The sequence below is a fragment of the Lepidochelys kempii genome, chromosome 3, assembly GCF_965140285.1.
Source record: "Lepidochelys kempii isolate rLepKem1 chromosome 3, rLepKem1.hap1, whole genome shotgun sequence".
Lineage (NCBI taxonomy): Eukaryota > Metazoa > Chordata > Testudines > Cheloniidae > Lepidochelys > Lepidochelys kempii.
The window spans coordinates 21661720-21687259 of NC_136382.1; the positions used below are offsets into that span (position 1 = coordinate 21661720).

At 40.4% G+C, this 25540-nt stretch overlaps 1 protein-coding gene across 1 annotated transcript; it reads right to left on the minus strand.

Moving 5' to 3' along the window:
- Positions 1–974: 974 nt before the first annotated feature.
- TDRD15 (tudor domain containing 15) lies at positions 975–13565 on the minus strand. The gene is made up of 4 exons (XM_073335097.1): positions 13497–13565; positions 12900–13013; positions 8202–8302; positions 975–7415 (listed from the first exon to the last, which is right to left on the minus strand). Exon 4 carries the CDS (start codon positions 7410–7412, stop codon positions 1014–1016), a length of 6399 nt encoding a protein of 2132 aa, XP_073191198.1. The 5' UTR covers positions 7413–7415; positions 8202–8302; positions 12900–13013; positions 13497–13565; the 3' UTR covers positions 975–1013.
- Between the last annotated feature and the right edge of the window lie 11975 nt (positions 13566–25540).

Sequence of the window (25540 nt, forward strand, 5' to 3'; positions counted from 1 at the left end):
TTTCTTAAATCTTATGTGTGTATAATACAGTAGCTGCACTATTTGAAATGTCTATTAAAGATGAAAAACATTTTCCATTCTAATCTACCATTTTCACACACTCATAACAGTAAGAAGATTTACACTTTTGGCCTAAAGTTCTTCACGCTGGGTCTCTGTCCAAATGTAAATTCTTTAGGAAAGTTTGAGCAAAGTCTCTGAAACCACTCTGGAGTTATGAGGCGTTAAAAAACCTCAAAACAAAGATAAACAACAACATATTTTTACATAGTTACATTATTGGAAATGTCCATTTGTAAAGAGATTTTAGCATCCTTACATGAGAACTGATATTACAAAACAATCATTTTCTGAAACTGTCCCTTTTCCCGCATGGAAGAAAAAAATCTAAACCTTCTAATATCCATTCCAGTATATCAAAGATAGCAATAGGGCTAGATTCCATCTGCCCTTGTGTACACGCATTGTGTAGAGAAGTGGGAGTATGGAATTTTCCACCCCACCCCCACACTCCCAGGCATAAGGGCCAGGCAAAATTCTGGTCCCTACTTTGAGTAGACAGAACCCCACAGCATGGTGTAAATCCATTCTGCCCCCAACTCAAGCTTCTCCCTAAATGGCACCATCTAGTTCTGAAGACCTTATCCCAGGCCAGGAGAAGTCAATGGACGTCTTTCCATTGAGTTTAATGTGTTGGTTCAGGCCCATATTTACTGATCCTTTTTCTAGAAATAAGGTACTAGGCACTAAAATTAGGTTCCTTTCCTTCATTACAAAAATACTTTGGTGTCATGTCTTCCTGGATATCTAAAAACAGAAATTAAGGCCACAATTTGCATTGGAATCAAAGGGAAGTAAAACCTATTTGAAATCAGAATGAGGCCTGAAAGCTTTATAATGTAAATAAATGTAATTCTTGCAAACATATATTACAGAGCTGAGGTAAAAGTTCAATCTATACTACTGTCCTGAAAAAAGTACTTTTAACATGAAGCTTACTTACTATTCAAATATTATTTTGATGCCACCTCTTTACTAATCTTCATTTCCCTCATTCTGGTGTTCATGTCAGCAGAGTCACGTGTCTCATTCATTGCTTCTGGAGACAGATTTTCAGTAAGACTTTCTGTTGAAATGGTGTTACATTTCTTATCATCCAAAAATTGCATAAATAATTTTTTGTCACACTTAAGTTCATCTTTTGCAATATTTTTGCCATTACTATATGAACTTGGTTTCTTCCTGGGTCGTTTTCTAGAATGTGGTTTAATGGTAGATTTAATTCTTGAAAGTGTACCACAGGCATTTCTATGTTGCAGATCTGGTGTTTGCTGCTGTGCACTCTGTTTTTCACCTGGCAAAAAACTGCTTTCAGTACAGCTATGTTTTGGTTCAGAAATCTGCAGAAAATATGATTGTTGTGCTTCACCTTGAAGTTGTGAACATGGTTCAGTTGGTTTTGTATGGTCAATTCCAACAAGGCAGCATGTACTTTTACAGTAGACAGCATGACCGGCTGCAACCAAGGTATCTGCTAGATTACTCTGCTCACAAAAAACATCTACCTCTAGTTTCATTCCAGAACCATAGTGCTTAAACTGGAAAATCAGGCCTTGTTTACATAGCAATTCCTGAAACAAGAGCTTAGCTTCATCACTCCAGTGTTCCCCTTTAGCAGGAATCACACCAGATAAGGAGCAAGAATAAGATAACCGTGGTAAACAAATAAGTTGTTCTGGAACAACTTTCAGTTTATCGATATCTGAGTAGGGAATATATGCAGAAAAGCCATAATCAATAAACATAAGAACAAAAGACTGATCTGAAACTTCTATAACTTCTACCCTGTTCCACTGTGCTTCCAACCCAAACTTGATCAAACAACTTGCACCAGGAGTCACAAGGTCCCGTGGCAAAGTTGGCAAATTGCCTGGAAGGTCAGAAAGTAGCATAAACAAGGTTTTCATAGTGTCAAATAAGTCTTCTAATTGAATGCAGAAGTTTGAAGGATCAGTAACTGTAGTTGCAAATCCAGGGTATTGATTACCACTTTGGAGTAGTGCCCATGTAACTGAATTTATTCTAAAAGAGAGTACAGATGTCTTCGAAGCCACATTATTTGCACTTTCTGTACGATTAGGTTTGCTGATCTTGCCTTGCCCAGAGATCTGATTCAAATATTCCAAAAGTAGAATCCCATCTACTAAGATATCTACTTCCCATATACAAGAAGATTCCAAGTATCTCAAAAACAGAAGCTTTATTTCACGATGTGCAATTTTATTTACCACACAGTCACATGACATTTTACCTGAATTTTGAATCCAAATCCATTTACATGATATGGCTTGTTTAGGAATACACTTGATCTCATTACTGAGTACTTTTGTATTATGCAAGGATACCATTTCATGTCTACCACGATCCATGAAGAAAACTAACATTTTCTCCTCACTAACAAGCTTCATCACTTCTGATCGGTACCACTTCAAGGTGTTTTTAGATTTTGTCAAGCATTCCAATCCTTCTTGAATATTTTCTACTGCAATCAAACGGTTTCTCTTTGCTTCTTTGGCAACCATTACATTTAAATCCGAAAATGTTTGCACATTTCTCATTAATTTTACATGGAAATTTCCACATTTTGAAATATGTATTATTTCTGCCATTTCTAGCTGTCCAGGATATAGATCTTGGTCAGATATTTTAGAGAGAATTTCAGAGGTGTTTCTAGTCTCGACAGCCTCATATTTATTATGACCTCTAGAGTTCTTCCTTAGTTCTTCATCTTCAGCATCTGCATTTGTGACTGGAATGTCTTGTTCTGTATTAGTTTCCATATTTAGCATTGGTGTGTTCTGTAATTCTGAGCTGTCATGTCTCTGCATTAACTCATTAACCACAGACTTTCCATCACAAATTATATCTACCTCCCACTGTTGTTCATGTTGTTGCAAAAATACACAAGTGATTTGTTTATTATTTACTTTTCTGGAAAAGTAGAACATAACATTGCTGCTCCAGCTTCCATCGGGAAGAGTACTTTTTACTCTACTAAGGAAACAATGGATACTGAACCTTGGCAAAGTTAAGAACTTTTCTTGAATTTTGTATATTTTTGATGGACTCACAACTGCTGTATTACCATAGTCAATGAATTCTACCTCATAGGATTTTCCTGAGCTAACTGTTTTAATAACTGCTCTATATAAGAAACAATCAATTATATATTCTGCTAAAACAAGATCCCCTGCCACAAGTTCATTCAGGTAATTTTCATGGTCTACATTTATTTTTCCTTTATTTAGTTCTTCTGCAAGTTGAATGATTATGTTTTCATCCTCTGCAAGCTGAATATGGAAACTAGATGGGCTATTTATATTAGAAATGTACCCTGCTAACTGAGAATTCAGCTCAATGTTACGTGGAGGAAGATTGATATATTTGGGTCTATTTACCATGCCTTCTTGTTGTCCTGTATAATTTCGTTTGTTGGTGCAAGATTCAGTCGTAATATTTGCAGGTATTTCCTGCAAACTGAAAACAGACCAAAGTAGAGATTCAGGAGTAAATATTCCATCTGCATTTTTCTCTTTGTGTTCCAAAGATATATTCACAACATTTTTACAAACTGACTTTTTATTGCCATGGAATGTTGGTAGTATAAAGGGCATATTGTACAATTTTTGTGGAACAAGCACCGTTTGTTCTTTATCTTCAAAATCCTCTTGAACACCAGTCTGAGAAGATATATCATGTACTTCAGTTTTTATTTCAGTTTTCAAGGCAATTCTCTCAATATTTTTATCTTTTGTTTTATTACCTTCATCAGGTTTTACTTTGTGTACCTCCTTACTATTTTCGACAGACTGCTCTGACCAACTTTTCACATGCTCCAATTCCTCTGTGTATTTTTTCCCATTCTCAGACAATAATTGTAGAATTTTGTGATTTATCTGGATATGTCCATCATACAGCTCCACACCAATCTGGCCATCTGACTCTCTGGATACTACTACTGCCTTCAATGGCTTACCCATGAAATTCTCCTCAAACCATCTATTGACTTCTACTGGAATTTCTCTCGCCCTAAGATCTGACAGATAACATTTAATGGCTTGCATGGGTGTCAATAGTAAATCTGTGGCATGATCTGGAATAGGCATTAGTTTGTCTCTCACTACCATCTGTTTATTCCCAAAGTCCACAAAATAGGCTAATAAATAGGATGATGATCCCACAGATGATGCCAAAGCTCTGTAAAAGAGACCATCTTCAAAATATTTGGCTATGCATAATCGTATTTTGCTCGGGTCATATTCTGAACTGTTTGGTATGTTACTAATCTCTGCAATCTTCTTCATTAATTTGTCTACAATTTCAGTGTTACGATTAAGCTGGCAATAAAATTTTGCAGGGCTATATATATGTGTTATATATACCTCCTCTTCACTTCCAATTTTTATATTAAAAGATGAGTAGCAAAAACTATACAGAAAAACTGATGGTTTAAGTGCTTTTGTGAATCCAAAAAATTGGGACTGGCCGTGGCCATGCTCTATGAGAAACTGCTGTGCACCAATAAATGGAGTCTGTAAATCAACTAAGTTACACAAGCAATTAGGCCTTATGAAAATTAGAGCATAAATGACACAAGTCAATAGCCCACTGTAAGCAGAAATGAAGTTTCCAAAATCCTTACATGCCTCTTTAGTCCAAATGAATGGGTAAAATTGTGGGGGTTCATTTATATTCTTAAGACTACATGTAAAAGCTTGATTTTCCAAAGTTAAAAAATCTGGAAGAATAGCTTGAAGATCCTTAAGTAAAACTCTTTCCTGATTACCATAGTCTACAAATATCACATCAACTTCATTTCTGGATACTTGTTTCAGAAAAGATGCTCTGTACCATTTCCCATCCTTGGAGTGTTTTGCAACACAGGCAATCTGTCCAGTTTTATAGGGATTGCTATGCACTTCATAATAACTCTGAATTTGCTCCATTAAATTCATTAGTTCTGGTAATTTGCTTTGCAACTGACAAAAAAAATGGGATGGAGAAATAATATGAGAACATATGACATCAAGAACTGCTCCTGGTTTAAACATTAACTCTTTATAAGAGCCGATAGGGTCACTTCTCCCAGATATTATACAATGCTTTTTGGAAAGAGTACTTTCCCAACTTGGAAAAGATTCAAGAGACTCTCTTGCCACAGAAAAACTGGTTAATAACCGTTTGTTTTGACAGATATTTCTAGTTGCTGATACTTTACTTTTAGGTATGACATACGTACCTGGTGTATTTATATATTTTTTCTTTTTGTTTTTTGAATTTAGGCATTTAGAATTTTTCACAAAGTTCAAAAGAGAATCCGGTTTCACTTCCCAGTACTCAGCATATCCAGCCTGAACCATAAGCGTGACAACATCCATTTGTTCCAAGCCATTCATAAATTGGGCATTAACAATGTACTTGTCATTTTGCTTTGCAATGACATAAAGCAAGAGCTGTCTGTCAAATACAACCTGTTTAAAGAAATCAGTTTCTTTTTTAACCCATACATCCTCAATGGGAAATGCATGAGCAAGTGCACAATGCATGGCAAGTGCTGGTAATTTACAAAACTCTGGAAGCAAAGTTTTCACATCATGAACAGGTACGGTATCTGTATTTCCAAAATCCAAAAAATAAACATTAATGTTTACACCTTCCACTTCAGTGATAAGTCCCCGATAGTACACCATATCTTTCCTATACCGGGCACAGCAAGGTAACCCAGGCTTTGGGTTTTCAACAATCTTATCATAAACTCCATATCTATTATACACATCTGCAATATTTTTCATCAAAGTCTGAAACTCATTGTTATAGTCATTAGTTTGAACCCAGAAGTTTGATGGATTCAACACATATTCGACAAAAGCAACATGAACAGAATCTATTTTCATTTCTACTGTTTTGCAATAGATTGATAAAGAAGGGTCCTTTTCAATTAAGCAGTTTCCCACTTGCTCTGTGTTTCCAATCAAACTCTCAACTGAAACACAGATCTCTTCATAAGCTTTGACGTCTCCAAGTATATTAGTGATATTTGTACTAGAAACTAGGGAACATGCTTGAACTACCTCATTCACCTGTGGTGGATATTTAGCATTAACTTCAGATTCTTCACTATGTAACGTAACATAATACAAACATTCATTGGCATTGAACAAATCAATGCTGGCATACACAGCAGTCTGTCCTAACAAGGCCTGTCTAAATTCTTTCAGTTGAGAATTTCTTTTTACAGCTGCACTCTGATCACTGAAACATGACAGTGCACACTGAAATGAAATCATTGGTAAGGAAGTGAATACTGGTTGAAGTTTCAGAACATGATTGGAAGGCACAGCTTCACTGTTGCCAAAATCCATGAACCAGACCTTTACTTGGTCATCAGAGAGGAGCTGCTGTATCACTCCTCGGTGCCACTGTCCTTTTTGTCTTTTTGCAGCACAGAGAGCTCCAAAACTATCACAAGTTGGAACATTTTCCCTACTGACAGCTTCATAATGCAAAGTCATTGTTGTTGTCAAGTCTTCTAGCCCTTTCTGCCATTTTAGCATCTGACAATAAAATTTGCTTGGACTGATTGCAACAGTTATTTTTACCTTCTCTATACTGCCAACAGATAAAGAAGGCAGGAATCTATCCAGAATTGGCTGAAACTCTGGTAGATTTTCTGCATTGCTGAAAGAGGATGACTCTGGCCTTGTGTATTTCTGTTGCAGCAAATCTGGCATTTGTTTGCAAAGGAGCTCTTGGGGTAATTCCTTTAACATTTCTACAATAAGACGAAACGAATCTCCATCAACAAGTTTTCCTAACTGCAGTTCAAGAACATCGCTAGTGACTTTTGGTACTTCCAGGAGAAACAATTGGTATGGTAAAATAGCTTGCACATGACCTTTAATCTGTAATCCTATTAGAGAAGAAAAATAATTTAGAGCTTTTGGACCCCATTTTTTCCCTATTGGAAGTATGTTTGCAAAAACACCACACACCATCTTTGGAGGCAGTTGGAACAATTCACCACATGCAGAAGCAACATTTATTTCATTAACTATTAGCACTTTCCCAATGTCTATGAGAAACACTTCATAGATTTCTTCTCTTTTTTCCAGCACTCTTCCTCTGTGCCATTCTCCATTTATGTCCTCCACCAAACAAAACTCGCCAATGCCAATACCGTCCTTTACTTTTGATATATGCTGTATTTCCTTTTGCAATATGTGGTAATCAAAGTCGTATTCTGTCTTGTATTTCCCCTGAAATGTCACAAGCACTTCCTTTGGATGGCACTCTATGTGAGTTACCTTCAGATCCATGTCTAAAAATTTTGGTGATGGAGACAAAGAATCCATTGTCTACAAAATAAAAATAAGATCAGTTTTGATAATCATCCGGATTTCAATTCAGTTTTTTTACATTAACCATATTTAATTTCTTAAAGCAATTTGTATTCAGTATATTTTTAACAGTGCATTTTGCACAAAATAAATAAAAACATTAAATAAATGTTTACTGATTTTAATTCTAATTTTTCTATTTCTCGAGGTACATTTGGCACAATTCTCCCTCAGATGGTGTCTGCATGTGTTCTTCATAGACAAACAGTGTGTCCTGGGCTTACTATTGTGCTTTCTGACTGGCTTTATCACCTTATATGGAGCAATCCAAAGTGATCCTCAAAGAGACAAAAATCCCTCATCTCTATTCATTTTATAATAGACACATCTGCAAAACAAGAACACAGGAGGCTCAGTATTTCTCCACAAAACAAGAAGTGGAAGTGACATTTCTCTGTCATTCATGTTATTTCTGCTAATTCTACAACTGGACTGCCTTTCACACTGCAGATAGTCTGCAGACATTCCAGGGCTTTCACAGTGGGACTCAGGAGCTGAACCCCACACACCTGACAGCTCATCTGAAGGTTTGACTCTGTTGAGAAGACAAATCACAAAGATTCAGTGCTCTGTTTTAACAACTTTTTTTTGTTATTTACACTGAAGTATGCTCCTCCACTTCTTGCTATTAGTTTTATTTGAGGGATTTTTATTTCCTCAAGACACGCGCATTTCTCTCCCCCCAACTCCTTCCTCCTCCTCCTTCAGGAGGATCAATCTGTGATCCTGTGTAGTAGTGTTTACCTCTTTTGATGGAATTACAACTTTTAGTATAGCTGCAGATGTGTTATTCTTTATAATGTACTTCCCATGTCTTTTTGGAGAAATAATTGGAAGTCACAGTTCTACCAAAGAAAACAAAGTTTTATGTTAATTATATGCTGAATACCTCTTTTACTGTACTTACTTGTAGCATTCCATAACATAACAGTAGATTAAAAAAGTAAATATTTTCACATCACTTTTTAAACAAAATGCCCTGACCCACATTTAACCAAGTCTCCAAGGTTCAGATTGACTAGAGCTTTATTCAAATTTATTGCTACTGATCTGACTTCACATTCTTTAAATCAATATCATGCCCCTGCAGTTTCACACCACCACCACCCATGCCTATATACGATAATCCAGTTAATAATTAACAATAGATTGTCAAACACATTTGCCCACTGTCCTAGAGCAAGCTGGTAGGAATCAATCCCTGTCAAGCAGAGGCTTAGTTTCTCAGAAACTAAACTTTACATTTTAAAAAAATATGTATTCCTAGCTCTTATGGAGGAAGGTAACATAAGAACACAAGAATGCCCATACCAGTGATTTATCTGGTCCAGTATCCTGTCTGCTGACAGTGACCAGGGCCAGATACTTGAGAAGGCACGAACAGAACAGGGCAATTATTGAGTGATCAATCCTCTGTCATCCAGTCCCAGCTTTTGAGGTTTAGGGACACCTGAGCATGGGGTTGCAACCCAGACCATCCTGACTGAAGCCATTAATGGACTTATCTTCCATGAATTTATCTAATTCTTTTTTGAACCCAGTTATACTTTTCTGGCTTTCACACCATCCCCTGGCAATGAGTTCCACAGGTGGACTGTGAATTGTGTACACCATAGATTTTTATAATGGCATTATGATATTTTTTGTCTTAGCTATCCCTTCTCTAATATCACTTCTCTAACATTCTGCTAGCTTTTTTGACTGCTGCTTCACTTGGATAAGATGTTTCCGGAGAACTATCGACAATGACTCCAAGATCTCTTTCTTGAGTGGTAACAGCTAAATTAGAGCGTGTCATTTTGTATGTATACTTGGGATTATGCTTTCCAATGTACATTACTTTGCATTTATTAACACAAAACTTCATCTGCCATTCTGTTGCCCACTCACACAGTTTTTTAAGATTCCTTCACAGTAAGCTTTTATCTTAACTATCTTGAGTAATTTTCAGAGTAGCAGCCGTGTTAGTCTGTATCCGCAAAAAGAACAGGAGTACTTGTGGCACCTTAGAGACTAACAAATTTATTAGAGCATAAGCTTTCGTGGGCTACAGCCCACTTCACTGGATGCGTAGAATGGAACATATAGTAATATGTAATATATATATATATATACACACACACACACACACACACAGAAGGTGGAAGTTGCCATACAAACTGTAAGAGGCAAATTAATTAAGATGAGCTATTATCAGCAGGAGAAAAAAACTTTTGCAGTGATAATCAAGATGGCCCATTTAGACATTTGACAAGAAGGTGTGAGGAGGATACTTAACATAGGGAAATAGATTCAATAAATGGAGTGACCTAGCAACTCCTAGTCTCTATTCAAAGCCAAGCTGATGGTATCTAGGTTACATATTAATTCAAGCTCAGCAGTTTCTCGTTGGAGTCTGTTTTTGAAGCTTTTCTGTTGCAAAACTGCCACCCTTAAATCTTTTACCGAGTGGCCGACCTCAGCAGCAGCCCCAGCCCCACACCCACCGGCCAGAGCAACCCCAGCCCCAGCGCCTCTCCCTTTCATCAGTTAAACAATATAACTTTAATTAACTGGTTAACTTTTTAAACAGTGTTTACATCCTTAGTATCCACTATGTTAAAAGAGAGAAATGTCTTTATTTCTGTTAGTATATTAGTATATACTTGTTTTTCAGCCTGAGGCAGAATTTTGAGTTTGACTTTTTGATACTCTTATATCTTATACTAATATGTGTAAATAAAGGACAAAGACACTATATGTTATGTCTGCCCACAAGCAGATGGGTTGAAAAGAGATGGAACTGAAGTGTTACAGGCTGTGGTGGGAGTGTACTCTATGAGCATACAGTGGAAGGCTGCCTGACTCTTTCCTCAAGCCAAGGTCAAGCAACCAGTTAGGGGGGTAAAGGGGGTTGTGGGGGGAGGCATAAGAAACACTAAAAGCCAAAGAAAGGCCTGGCCTTGACCACAAGCACAACCTCACTCCTTACCCTTCGCATGGGATATAAAAGAGGTGGGACGAAGACCCCATACCCATACCCCCAAAAATGGCACATAACCATAAATTGTAAGGGGTGGGACTGTAGGCGTGCATTGTAGGTATATTTGGACCTGCTAAGAAAGAGGAGACGGAAATGGGGACACAGGCAAGGCTCTACGCAGTCAGAGCTGGAAGGGGGGCATGGGGTAAATGTTCTGAGGCGTCAAGAGCTGGGAACGGAACACTGGGAAACAGACTCTGCCGGCATGTAAAGTTATGGATATGCTTGCTGCAAACTAACCCCTGCCTGCACTTCAGACTTCTGTTCTTCTGCTTTCTGTCTGCATGACAAGAACGAGGGGAGAGAGTGTAAAGGGAGGGCCCTCTAACAACTTCTATGGGCCTATGATAAATGGATTATCATGTTTATTACAATGGTGCAGAGTCAACCAGAAACAGAGCCCCACTGTGTACATAGCAAGACACATTCCCTACAGAAAGACACTTACAATCTAAATACACAAGCCAGACAAAATAGAACTAGAAGTAACGGAGGAGGAAAAGGACCTTGGAGTATTGGTTGATCATAGGATGACTATGAGCTGCCAATGTGATATGGCTGTGAAAAAAGCTAATGTCGTCTTGGGATGCATCAGGAGAGGTATTTCCAGTAGGGATAAGGAGGTTTTAGTACCGTTATATAAGGCACTGGTGAGACCTCACCTGGAATACTGTGTGCAGTTCTGGTCTCCCATGTTTAAGAAGGATGAATTCAAACTGGAACAGGTACAGAGAAGGGCTACTAGGATGATCCGAGGAATGGAAAACTTGTCTTATGAAAGGAGACTCAGGGAGCTTGGCTTGTTTAGCCTAACTAAAAGAAGGTTGAGGGAAGATATGATTGCTCTCTATAAATATATCAGAGGGATAAATACCAGAGAGGGAGAGGAATTATTTAAACTCAGTACCAATGTGGACACAAGAACAAATGGATATAAACTGGCCACTAGGAAATTTAGATTAGAAATTAGACGAAGGTTTCTAACCATCAGAGGAGTGAAGTTTTGGAATAGCCTTCCGAGGGAAGTAGTGGGGGCAAAAGATCTATCTTGCTTTAAGATTAAACTCGATAAGTTTATGGAGGAGATGGTATGATGGGATAACATGGTTTTGGTAATTAAATATTCATGGTAAATAGGCCCAATGGCCTGTGATGGGTTTTTAGATGGGGTAAGATCCAAGTTACCCGGGAAAGAATTTTCTGTAGTATCTGGCTGATGAATCTTGCCCATATGCTCAGGGTTTAGCTGATCGCCATATTTGGGGTCGGGAAGGAATTTTCCTCCAGGGCAGATTGGAAGGCCCTGGAGGTTTTTCGCCTTCCTCTGTAGCATGGGGCACGGGTCACTTGCTGGAGGATTCTCTGCTCCTTGAGGTCTTCAAACTACAATTTGAGGACTTCAATAGCACAGATATAGGTGTGAGGTTTTTTTTAGGAGTGGTGGGTGAAATTCTGTGGCCTGCATTGTGCAGGAGGTCAGACTAGATGATCATAATGGTCCCTTCTGGCCTAAATATCTATGAATCTATGAAAATGAACCATGTAATATCAGTAGGGCCCTACCAAATTCACAGCCATGAAAAACACGTCACATAGCATGAAATCTGGTCTCCCCAGGTGAAATCTGATCTTTAGTTTTCTTTTACTCTATACTATTCAGATTTCATGGGGGAGACCAGTGTTCCTCAAACTGGTAATCCTGACCCAAAAGGGGGGTCACAAGGTTATTTTAAAGGGGGTCACAGTATTGCCACCCTTATTTCTGAACTGCCGTCAGAGCTGGGTGACTGGATAGTGGCATCTGCTGACCAAGGGCCCAGCTCTGCAGGCAGCAGCACATAAGGAAGGGTAGGAATACCATACCATTTCATCCTTTCTTCTATGCTGTTGCTGGTGGCAACTCTGCCTTCAGACCTGAGCTCCTGGCGTGCAGCTGCCGCTCTCCGGCCACCCAGCTCTGAAGACAGCACAGAAGTAAGGGAAGCAGTACTGAAACTCCCCTACAATAACCTTGCCAAAAAAAAGCAACCCACCCACGCCTTTTTGAGTCAGGCTCCCTATAGTTACAACACTGAATTTTCAGATTTAAATATCTGAAATCATGAAATTTACGATTTTTTAAAATCATATGCCCATAAAATTGACCAAAATGGACCACGAATTCGGTAGGACCCTAGATATCAGGAATTATCTTTCTTTCTCATATTGTAGGGAAAATTAACTATCACAGCCCTTTCTTTTGGTTACTTAAATTATTACCGCAGGGAACATATTCATTTCCTGAAATGACAAACTACTCATCACATTTAAAGCTTTCTTGTTTAGTGTTTGGCCTGATTCAAGATCACTAGCAACATTCTTTTACTAAGTGAAAGAAATCTTTGAAAAACAAAAGAGTTGCATAAACAAGACTCTCTTACTCTAGAAACAGGTCTAATCTGATGACAGGAACAAACAGAACTTCAGTTACAGGCAACAAAGCAGCGCCTCGGTGTTAAGAAGTGTCTCCCCCTTGATCCAAACGCAGAAAAGGCCTTGAGAGGGGAAAAAAATGGTTTTAACCAGTCTCCAAGGCCGTGCGTGGGTTATAATGACAGCACCACCCAGGGTCATTAGACTCACAGCACAGCCAGCGGACCCGTGACCTATCCGGCTACTAACCGCACCCCCGGCCCCGGCCCAAACCCAGGCGTCCGAACACCCATCTGCCCTTTGAGACGGTGGGAGAAAATTCGCCCATCAACACTTTTAAAGGATCGTGTCTGCAACTTTCCTGGGCGCGGACCAGCCCGGCCTACTCGGAACGGAAGGCGGGGGCCGGCAGCACGCGCGCCGGACAGTTAACGGGGCTTTCGCGGGACGCGGCAGCGCGAGGCGCCGCAGCGGTTCTGCCCGCCGAGCCGCGCGCTAGCCCTGGGCTTCGCCGGGAGCAGGTGCCTCAGCGGGGCTGGAGCTAACGGGGCTACGGAAGGGATGCGGCGGCCGCAAGAAGGACGCCCGAGCGGCTGCTCCCTTACCCGCGGTTGGACGGGCTCTGACGCCTGCGCTAGGCGCCGGGGCTGCAAGGAGATATCGGTCTGCGGGCGCCACCCAGAGCTGGCAAAATGGCGGCGCGACTGCCCGTGCCGAACGCCGCTGTGCCGGGCGCATGCGCCGTGGGCCGCGCTGACGCCAGCGTGGGGCGGCTGAGGCGGAGTGGGATGGGAGGCGGGAGTGGGCGCTTGAAGGTTCCTCTGGCTCTCGCTGCGGTGGGGGTGGGCTGATGCTGGGCTATGGACTCCCTGAGCCTCCCACCCTATTCACTCACAGGGGTCTTCAGCATGGGGCTGGGCGTGGCTGGCTGGGCTCCCCCAGACCCCCAGGCTTGCTTCCCCAGGCCCCTCTCCAGAGTGGGGTCAGGCCAATATCCAGCACCTCTGAAAACCCACCTGGAAATCCACCCTGCTTCTGCAAGCCCATCCAGGTGTGGGCCATGACTGTGCCCACCCGGCGCTCCGCGAGCTGCCCCCTTGGGTTCCCATTGGCAGCCTCTTCCTCCTCCCAATAATGAGCAACATCCAAGTCCATCCAAAACATAAGCACTCTCAGCATCTAATGAGGTGGCCACACCAAGGGAATAGCGTGTTAGCCCACAAAGTCCTTGAAGTGCTATTGGATGCTAAGAACAGTTGTTGGGATGAATTAATCCGGGGATCGTAGTCGCCAAGCTTGTGGCCTTCACTTTTGCCAGAGTTTGGTCTGTGACTGCTAATCGGGGATCTTGGTGGACCGTGGATAATAAGAGCTAGCCCTGGCAAGCTTGGGAGAAATTAAAGCTTTCTGTGCAAGAAATGGAAATATTCCTATTTGGAAAGCATTGCTAATACAAGCTTGGGAGAGAGATGGGACTATTTGGTCTTGATACTATATGTTTTGTACAAATCGGAGGAAAGATCATGCCAACCTGGAGTTAGTTCTCTTTAAAACTCCTGGCCTTTAGGCTATTGTAGTTAAAACATCCATAATAACAAAGTTCAAATATTTTGTAGCAATAGTTTCATTCCTTAAAATAGATATTTCTAAATGCCCATCACTGAGCTGCCTAAAAGGATAGAAATGTATGTTTCTGGCATTACTTCATAGTATGACAGTTATTAAATTTGCCTCATTATATGACCATTAATAAACTTGCTCCCTTTCCATATTTTTCCTGTTTTTGCAGGAAAGACAATCCATCATATCTGAACACTTTGAACATGTCTCCTATGCAGCTTTGTTAGTAGTACATGGTGCATTAATGTCCAGGAAGGAGATGTTTACATTTAATCTTTCAGGATAGAGAAGCTCACTAACTCTTGGCTGGACACCAAATTCTAGCCCTCATTTACTTCTAAGTGCTGTACCAACCTGGAAATAGGTCTATGCCTTTGGATTACCATGGAGATGTCAATGATTTAGGTGTGTGAAGTCATGCCACTTTCCAAGAAGCTACTGTAGCAGCATCCCTGATGGGGTCTGTGGTTGCTTGTTTAAGCAGCTTAAAAGGGCTGAAGTATTTCTAAATGTCTGTATGAGTGAATGGCAATAGAAGCTGTAAAATATGTACCAAGGTCTGATGCAAATGAATAATAGCATTTCCAAATAAAACTAAAACATCTGGGATAGTTTTGCCAAAAGGACTTAGGCACCTAACTGCCACTTTAGGTGCCTAAATCCCAGAATCAGTCCCTTCTGAAATTCAGCCCCCCTTTCCCCCCCATTCAGCCACCGAACCCGGCAGGCAGCTAAACTCACTCATTGCCTACATTTTTGCAATAAAATTCCCTGTGCAACTGTATTTCAACCACACACCAGGTGACTGGATGCTTAAGCCTCAGCATGATTCATGCACTAGGGAGAGATAAGCATTCCTCCATCTAACTGACCCATGGACACCGAGACAGTAAGTGTGCTCAGAACTTGCCTACTGGATAGGGCCTCTATATGTAAGCTTGCACAAAACAACTGGGGGTGGCCTCTCTCATAGCTTTTTAGTCCAGTAGTTAGGGTACTCATCTAGGATGGGGAAAACCCCAGTTCAGATCCCTTTTCCACTTGAGGGAGACAAAGGATTTTATCTGGGCTCTGTAACTTTTCAGATTAGTGTCCTAACCACAGGGTCATAGGATACCCTAATGTGGAAGGGCTTCCTCAGTCTCTGCTGTTGAATCTGTTCCACTGTAGAAGGTTTTGTTTTTTTGAAAGCAGATGGACCAGGAGACTGGCTACTGAGTCTTCTACCACTACCACCATCACCACCCCCTTTTAAGTGAATGTTCTAACCACCAATCTACAGAGCCATTCTCATGTGGGGTTATCTCTCTCTCCCTCTCTGGCCTCATGATTCTATTGTTATTTAGCCACAGTGGAACAGCTTCAATAGGCAAGAATGAGGGAGTCTCACATCATAATATGCCATAGGCCAGTGGTTAGGGCTTACACCTGAGCAGTAGGTCCCTATTCAAGTCACCTTTCCCCACGTGAAGGGAGAACTTCCCGTCTTCTACATCCCATCTGAATACCCTACACTGACCACTGGATTAAGAGTTATAAGGGAAGGCCTCCTCTCCTGGCTTCTTGCTAAAATGGCATAGGCACTTAATGCCAAGGCAGGGTTTTCAGAGGGAACCCCCTCCTTGCACCCAGGACTTAGTCACCTATGTCTAAGGGATGGGGTTTAGCACACACTGTGGCTTGGCATCTCCCACTGCCTGGCTTAGGTGAGGAGCTGCCTAGGATGCTGACTTTTGTGAATCCAATTCTGAGGCACTTATCTCTTTCCATTCATTGTATAGGGAGCCTAGGCACGGAACTCAGGCTTTGTGAATCCCATGGTTTTCTGAGTGCCTACAAATTTGACGTGGCAATATTCAGCATCACCACACGTAAAGTTTCTCTGTGAATCTAGCCCATGGTGAATGACTCAGATTTGTTATTCTTTGTAATAATCTTCCATAGATAAGAGAACAAATGCTGGTGTGTATAAGAAATGGGGGAAATAAAAATAATTTCTTATTCAAGACTTTGAATGGGAAAAAAAAAACATTTAACTATAGCTCCAGATGTGGAGCTAACTGTTGGGTGAAGACTACTGTCTTTTGTAGTGCATCTGTGCACTATATTCAAACCTTTACACAAAAGGATTTCATACATCACAAACTCTGGTAGAAGTTCTGCTGTCTCTGTAATAGACAGAGATTTGGAAGAAAAAAAAGTACAAAACAACCACACCAAAATTAGGCTAGTGCAGAAACAATGAGAAGTCCTTGTGGCACCCACTGTTTTAGCCCACAAAAGCTTATGCCCAGATACATTTCTTAGTCTCTAAATTGCCACAAGGACTCCTCATTGTTTTTGCTGATACAGACTAACATGGCTACCCCTCTAAAGCTAGTGCAGAGGTGCTGGAAATATTGTGTAGTGGGGGTGCTGAGAGCAATTGAATCAAACCTTAAACCCTGTATATAATGGAAATCACTTCAAGCCAGGGGGTGCTACCGCACCCCCGCACTCCTAGCTCTAGCACCTATGGGCTAGTGTACTTTTTCCCACTCTTTCTTTGAAAGGACCTCATCTAATCCACAGCAACCAATGTGTGGTGCGGATAACTGAGCAGCAGCCACTAGGTGGCAGAAACAACCAAAGGTGGCCCATAGTGAAATACTTGACAATATACCAGTATTGCTTCAACAGTTTGACCAATGAAGCATTTAAATGAGCCTGTCCTATTCTGAAATACAAGTGTCTATATGTATGGGGGAACTTTGAAGATCACATTTGCACTATTAGAAATGTTTTCAGATATTGCTATAATTTGTATTAACATTGAAGCATCTTGATTTATGTACACAATGCAGTTCCCTTTGAAAATATTTTATTATATAATACATTACTCTTGTAGTCACTGTATTTTTGCAAATTATCTTTATATCATCAGTAACCTGTTATTACACAGTTATAAACTCAGCAGTTTATACATCAAAGAGCAGTCAGTGAAAGCCATAACTATGAAATCATGGCAGAAGAAGCCAGTATCTTCTATTACTACTTAAAATATATATAGCACTTTACAAGCAATTAAATTACAAGCAGATTTATTTGGGCATAAGCTTTCATGGGCTAGAACCCACTTCATCGGATGCATGGAGTGAAAATTACAGATGCAGACATTATTATACTGACACATGAATGGTAACATACAAAAGCCAGTAGGAGAACACTTCAGTCTTCCTGGACATTCTATAACAGATTTAAAAGTAACTATACTTGAACAAAAAAACTTCAGAAACAGACTTCAAAGAGAAATAGCAGCACTAAAATTCATTGGCAAATTTTTCACCATTAATTTGGGCCTGAATAGGGACTGGGAGTGGCTGGCTCATTACAAAAGGAGCTTTGCTTCTCCTGGAATTGGCACCTCCTCATCTATTATTGGGAGTGGACTACATCCACCCTGATTGAATTGGCCCTGTCAACACTGGTTCTTCACTTGTGAGGTAAATCCCTTCTCTTCATGTGTCAGTATATACTGCCTGCATCTGTAATTTTCACTCCATGCATCTGATGAAGTGGGTTCTAGCCCACGAAAGCTTAAGCCCCAAAAAAATCTATTAGTCTTTAAGGTGCCACCGGACTCCTTGTTATACCTGTATAAGTCACCTCGGTACCAATATAACTCCATCCACAGTAGGACTTTTATCATTAAAACTATTTTAGTTTAAAAAATCACAGCCCTAACGCAAACAGTGACACTGGTAAAACTTATAAGTATACACAAACGTAAGATTTTTGAAGGGAAAATCAGGGAGTGCATGTGCAGTGTAACTTGTCATTTTAAAGGTTAAGTGATATGTCAGATGCATGGTAGAGCAATTTAGTGCATGCATTGATGGTGGGTGATCTAACCAAATTGTGAGTCATGGAATCATATAAATTAAGAGGTGGAAAAAGACCTATTAAATCATCTAGACTGGTGAGGAGACAGACTATATGATCTAATAGGTCTTTAGCATCTTTCATTTCTATGATCCACATCAGTTAACCAAGGTGTGGCCCGAAACCTGCAAACTGGTCCATGTGGAAAAATCCTGATGCTCACACAGAGCCCCACTGGCGCCAATGTGGGGAAGGGGCCTGCCTAAACAGATTTGCTTGAATGTTCAAGGACTTAATTTGTACTCTATTAAACCTGTTCCAAAAAGTTCACCTATATGACTTTTGTAAATTCAAAGAGAAATTTCAGGCAATCTTATCCAGGAAACAATGTGGATTGGGAATTATCTTTGTATATGTTCATATGAGGCCAGATCAACAAAGGGACTTAAGTGCTTACACTCTAAGTCCCAGTTTTAGGCAACACTGCAATCCACAAAAACAACGCTCAGCTGCTGCCTGACATTGTATGTTTCTAAACTCACCTGATTCCTAAATTTCCACTGTAAAAATTGCCCAGACCCCTATGTTCCGCTTCTGGGCATACACACTGTTGCTTCATTGTAGGTATCTGGGTGCCTATATCCCAACCTTAGCCCCAGTGCAATTCATGAACCCAGGGATGATAGGCATAGGAGTGTCTATGTTATTTGCAAGGCCTGATCCAGTAGGTGTGCTCTGAGCATGCTTAACTCCACACAAAGCACTGGAGCGGGGAGGGGAGGAGGAGGCCTCTCTCATATCTTTAGATTTGTACAGAAATTTCTCACCCCTCAGGAGAGTGCCCTAGCCACTGAAATATCGAGTGATACAGTCTTTGGCCCAATTAATATTTAATATTTCAATTATTTAATTAAAGTGGAATGGCTTCAACAGGAGAGACTGAGAAAGAGACACATCAGAGTATCCCATAGTCCAGTTACTAGAGTATTATCTTGAGAGAGAGGTGATCCTTGTTCAAATCCCTTCTCATCAGACTCAGGAGAGAATGGCACCAGACTCTTCTACTTGCTGGTGAGTCCTGACCACTGAGCTAAAGTTTATGAGGGAAGCTTCTTTCTCCTCCCACTCCTCATGACCACTTTGCATGGAGTTAAGTGCTTGCATCACTCATTCTCATAAGAAATGGATTAGGTGCCCAAGCCATCTGAGTCCAGAAGAGGGGTTCCTGGCAGTGGATCACAAGCCGAGATAGGTGCATCCCTGCAGGCCAGATTTAGGTGCTGAACTACATGAGGGAGTGGGACTTAGGACACACCCCTTTCATCAGCATCTCCCATTGGCTAGTTTAGGCAGACCTCACCTAATAGCTTTTATAGATCCTATTCTTAGGCACCCAGCTCTCCCCATTCATTATATAGGGAGCCTAGGCACCTAACTCAGACTCTGGGGCTCTCGTTGTTCCAGTGATTTTCTAGGCACCTAAAAGTTAGGTATTACAATGACTAATCCCTTTGTGGATCCAATCCATGGTGCTAATTACGGGACCCCAATCTTTACTGGGCCCTGTGGGTGTGATTTTAATATAAATATAACAGAAAATACATTGGAACTGCAAAAGACTTCGCTTGATTAACTCTTCATCTCAAGGCTCAGGTCTGCTGTCCCTAATGACCTGAGAGGGGGCTGAGCAACCTTCACTCCCACTGAAATCAGTGCTCAGCCCCTTTGAAAATCAGGCCATAAAAGCCTTGGTTCAATCTAGACTTGTGTCTGGGTTTCTCCCCCACCCCACCCCCAACCCTTGCAATATGAGGCTCTAGAGTTAATCATTATGTCTGTCTTGTTAAATATTTCACATTTTTCTCTGTTTACAAACAGAACAAATGACCTAGAACTGCTTTTTGGACATTTGTCATTGGTCATTTGTATGAAACGTGAAATTGCAGTGCAAACAAAGGCAATGGTCATGCGATGTCTACTTGCTCTTCGTACTGTCAGCAGGGCTAATGGATTTGCTCTGTAATTCTTCAGATATATGTGGCATTTAGCTCCAGTTTTTTAAAGGTATATGACCCTATTCTGATTTCAGGTGGGTACCATCGATGGGAGCTCCATCAAATATCTGAGGCAGAATTGCACTCATCAGTTGTCCATTAGTGTTGAAATAAGTTTTAAAATGTTCTCTTTAAAGCTAGTGATTCTCTTTAATCGCTCTGTGGTACACCCTGGATAGTTTTTTTATGCAGCATAAATCTAAAATTATGTCTACACTATCATCCAATAATAGAGCAGACAATATACTATGGTACTTCAGGAAAAGCATGATATAGCAGTTTTAATTGCCTGCAGGGTGCTGATCCATCTTGGAATCAAAATATGTGATGTTGTCATCAGATATGTTAAAGGGACAATTTCATGGGTGAAATTCTGGCCTTATTGAAGTCAATGGCAAAACTCTGATTGTCTTTAATGGAGCCAGGATTTCAGCCCATATATTTTAAAAAATACACGTGTTACTAATGTTGTATGCGGAAAATAAAAATGGAAAGATTTTCAAAATCTGACTGGCTTTTGATCATTTGTGTTGTGGATTACTTTTTGCATTTCACTTCTGCTGGAGTAACAATAATAGATTAGTAATTTTCACATTAAAGCCCTGATTAAAGCAATCAAATCTGTGCAGATGGACCCCTGTGCCTGAGCCCCTTTGAAGTTAGTTCACGCATGCAGATTTCGTTGCAGGATTGGGGCCTACAAGATTCTATTGGTGAGGAGAAAGCTACCAAGAGACAGAGCATACTCAGCAGCAAGCCTTCTCATTTGGAATCACTCCCATTTGATCCAGACCTTGTTTACATTCAGGAAATTATGTAAATCACACCTCCTTGTCCAGACTTCTTGCGATGTTCATTTCCCAGCATTCAGTCTATTGTCTAAGTTTCCCCATTTCTGTCTTGCAAAATTGTGGTATTTCTGGGCAGATGGAGATTTCTGCTTCATATACTTTACTACTAATCATATCATATCATTTACTGCAATCTAAGTCATATAAACTACACTCTGGTCTTGTGTATGCTAGGTTTTTAGCCACCAGTGCAACTGAATCAGGACAAAACCCTAGTGCATACACAACTTATGTTAAAAGAAAAGGAGTACTTGTGGCACCTTAGAGACTAACCAATTTATTTGAGCATGAGCTTTCATGAGCTACAGCTCACTTCATCGGATGCATACCGTGGAAATTGCAGCAGACTTTATATACACACAGAGATCATGAAACGATACCTCCTCCCACCCCAGATTGATAGAGCCAGAAGAGTTCCCAGAAGTTACCTACTACAGGACAGGCCTAACAAAGAAAATAACAGAACGCCACTAGCCGTCACCTTCAGCCCCCAACTAAAACCCCTCCAACGCATTATTAAGGATCTACAACCTATCCTAAAGGATGACCCAACACTCTCACAAATCTTGGGAGACAGGCCAGTCCTTGCCTACAGACAGCCCCGCAACCTGAAGCAAATACTCACCAACAACCACATACCACACAACAGAACCACTAACCCAGGAACTTATCCTTGCAACAAAGCCCGTTGCCAACTGTGCCCACATATCTATTCAGGGGACACCATCACAGGGCCTAATAACATCAGCCACACTATCAGAGGCTCATTCACCTGCACATCCACCAATGTGATATATGCCATCATGTGCCAGCAATGCCCCTCTGCCATTTACATTGGTCAAACTGGACAGTCTCTACGTAAAAGAATAAATGGACACAAATCAGATGTCAAGAATTATAACATTCATAAACCAGTCGGAGAACACTTCAATCTCTCTGGTCACGCAATCACAGACATGAAGATCACTATCTTACAACAAAAAAACTTCAAATCCAGACTCCAGCGAGAAACTGCTGAATTGGAATTCATTTGCAAATTGGATACTATTAATTTAGGCTTAAATAGAGACTGGGAGTGGCTAAGTCATTATGCAAGGTAGCCTATTTCCCCTTGTTTTTTCCTACCCCCCCCCCCCCAGACGTTCTGGTTAAACTTGGATTTAAACTTGGAGAGTGGTCAGTTTGGATGAGCTATTGCCAGCAGGAGAGTGAGTTTGTGTGTGTGTGTGTGTGTGTGTCCCTGGGAAAATGGGGGGGGGTGAGAAAGCCTGGATTTGTGCTGGACATGGCCCACCTTGATTACCATGCACATTGTAGGGAGAGTGGTCACTTTGGAAGAGCTATTACCAGCAGGAGAGTGAGTTTGTGTGTGTATGGGGGTGGGGGGGGTGAGAAAACCTGGATTTGTGCTGGAAATGGCCCACCTTGATTATCATGCACATTGTAGGGAGAGTGGTCACTTTGGATGAGCTATTACCAACAGGATAGTGAGTTTGTGTGTGGGTTTTTTGGAGGGGGGTGAGGGGGTGAGAGAACCTGGATTTGTGCAGGAAATGGCCCACCTTGATTATCATGCACACTGTGTAGAGAGTTGTCACTTTGGATGGGCTATTACCAGCAGGAGAGTGAATTTGTGTGTGGGGGGGTGGAGAGTGAGAAAACCTGGATTTGTGCTGGAAATGGCCCAACTTGATGATCACTTTAGATAAGCTATTACCAGCAGGACAGTGGGCTGGGAGGAGGTATTGTTTCATGATCTCTGTGTGTATATAAAGTCTGCTGCAGTTTCCATGGTATGCATCTGATGAAGTGAGCTGTAGCTCACGAAAGCTCATGCTCAAATAAATTGGTTAGTCTCTAAGGTGCCACAAGTCCTCCTTTTCTTTTTGCGAATACAGACTAACACGGCTGTTACTCTGACAACTTACGTTGAGGCAGCATGAGTTTTACACAGTACAACTTATTTTGTTTTCAAACAGCTACAAGTACATGAGTGGCTAAAACTCCGTGTAGACAAGGCTCCATGTACTATGGTGCTGGGTGCCACATAAATTCTTGTAATCATATTTTTTTTCTCTGCATATCAATCTATGTAGCAACAGGTAAGGTTCTCTATTGAAGAATCACAAGGCACCATTGGATATTCTTAACAAAATGCTTCACTTATATGCTGAAAATAGATTCCAAAGACTGAGGGATCTAACCATCTTGAAAGCCAACATATTTCTCAAGAGCAATCCTCAAGCTGCTCTGCACAGCTCTTCACTTTAGTTTAGTGAGATGATTAACTTTTTAGTCCCTAGATTAACTCACTGTGGGAAACACACATTAACCTGGTAATACACTCATGTTTTATGTAATGCACAATCTCACCGTGACATCTTTCCAACTCTGCTGAGACTGGCATTTAGGATAATCAGTATACTGTTTGGTAATAATGTGACCTGCTAGCTTTGCATATCTACAATAAACAGAGTCGATGATTATGTCAGTAAGAGAAGCTTGTCTCGTAAAACTCAACTGCACTGTTCTATAGGGAACTTTCATTCCTCTCCATCTTTTGCAGGGAAAATACAATAACATTAATAAACTATAGTGCTGAAGTGTATAACTTTTCAGATGTTCTGTTAAGAAATAAAATAGCTTTCTACTAATTGATCTGGTTTGCACATGTAATCCTCGTATTTATATTTTGGAGAAAATCTATTTTTTGTACAAAATGACAATGTAGGCCAAAACTTACAAATAAATAAATTTACAAATGAGACACTACTTTTATGGAAAGGGAAACCTGCTTTGATAACTCCAGCTGAGAAGGAGCAGAATTGGGGGACAACTGCAACAGTGAAAAAAATGTTATGGACACTGAAAATTGTACTAAAAAAAAATGTACCTGACTTGAAAGTGTCCCCCCAATTCCATCTACATCTGTGTACTCTAGTTCTAGATAAGTAACTGTTTGACTAAATATGGATAATATCAATTACATTGAGAATGATTTTCTTTTATGAGATCAGTAAGTGACTCTTTCCACATAACTTCAGATTTTGTGTATAGCACACAGAAATTTGGTGAGTCCTAGCAAACTGTAGAATTATATATTTGATTTGGCTCATATGTAACTAAAATCTTTTGGATATTTTCATAATTTATCTGTTTTTGTTACTTTACGTGGCCACTAGTACTGTCAGAGTTAAGTTGTATTAATCCTTTCATATCCGATGAAGTGAGCTGTAGCTCACGAAAGCTTATGCTCAAATAAATTTGTTAGTCTCTAAGGTGCCACAAGTCCTCCTTTTCTTTTTACTCTCAAAATAGTGTTGTTTTTTAATATTAAAAGCAGAATAAAACAGAATTTGTTGCGTATGTTGAGAGATAACTTTGCATCCAGACATAAGGGCCCAGATCCTGGAGGGTAGTTCAGCTCCTAAAATATCCATTGAAATCCATGAATGTGGGTCCTTGTGAATATTCAAGCAGCCATAAGGCCAGGCATGCTGCCTATATTTTAAGAATGAGCTTCATACATATTTTCTATTTACTCCATGATAAATCTTGGCCAAGAGATGTGCTTGAAAATAGGTGCAATATGTTACAGGAAAATCTATTTGTTTGCTTTTTACTCAAATAAAAATGCTTATTTCATAAGCAAGGAGGGAGGCAATGTCACATGACTAACAAACTTATAAGACTTTTTACTTCAAATGCTTATACTTTGTTCCTGAAAAGTATACTCAATGTATGGGTAAAATACAAGAGTGCTTAGAAACTATGTTAATACAAACAAATTAACAATTTATGAAGGGAAAGAGTCCTCCCTGATACTTTAATAAAATCAACCCTGCAATTTGATGCAATCTGATCAATTCCAAAAGGCAAAACCTTGTACTTCAGAAATATTTCTCTGAGTTCCAGATATAAGGCAATCTGCAGCAGAGGTTTAACTTTGTCCAGAGATGGGGTGAAACAGAGAAATTGTCCCTCTTCACTCTTTAGTTTGATGGCAACATTTTAACAAGGGGCTCCCAGTAGCCCTGAAGATCATTACCCCTTCAGCTTATCCTGGCAAGCAGACAAGATCCTTCTAGTCAGAACTAGGTTTGCAAATGGTTTTCTGTTAAAGAACAGCACCATATACTGTAATTATGATTGGATGTTCTCATGACTACCTTTTCATTAGGATCTGTCCTAAGTAACTTTTATAACTTTTCTCCCTTTGAGGACAATTGCAATCAAACAAAACTTTAAAATGTCCAAACAGCT

Excerpts from the sequence above, each read along its gene's own strand:
- TDRD15 (XM_073335097.1), bottom strand. The coding sequence starts at position 7,412 with ATGGATTCTTTGTCTCCATCACCAAAATTTTTAGACATGGATCTGAAG.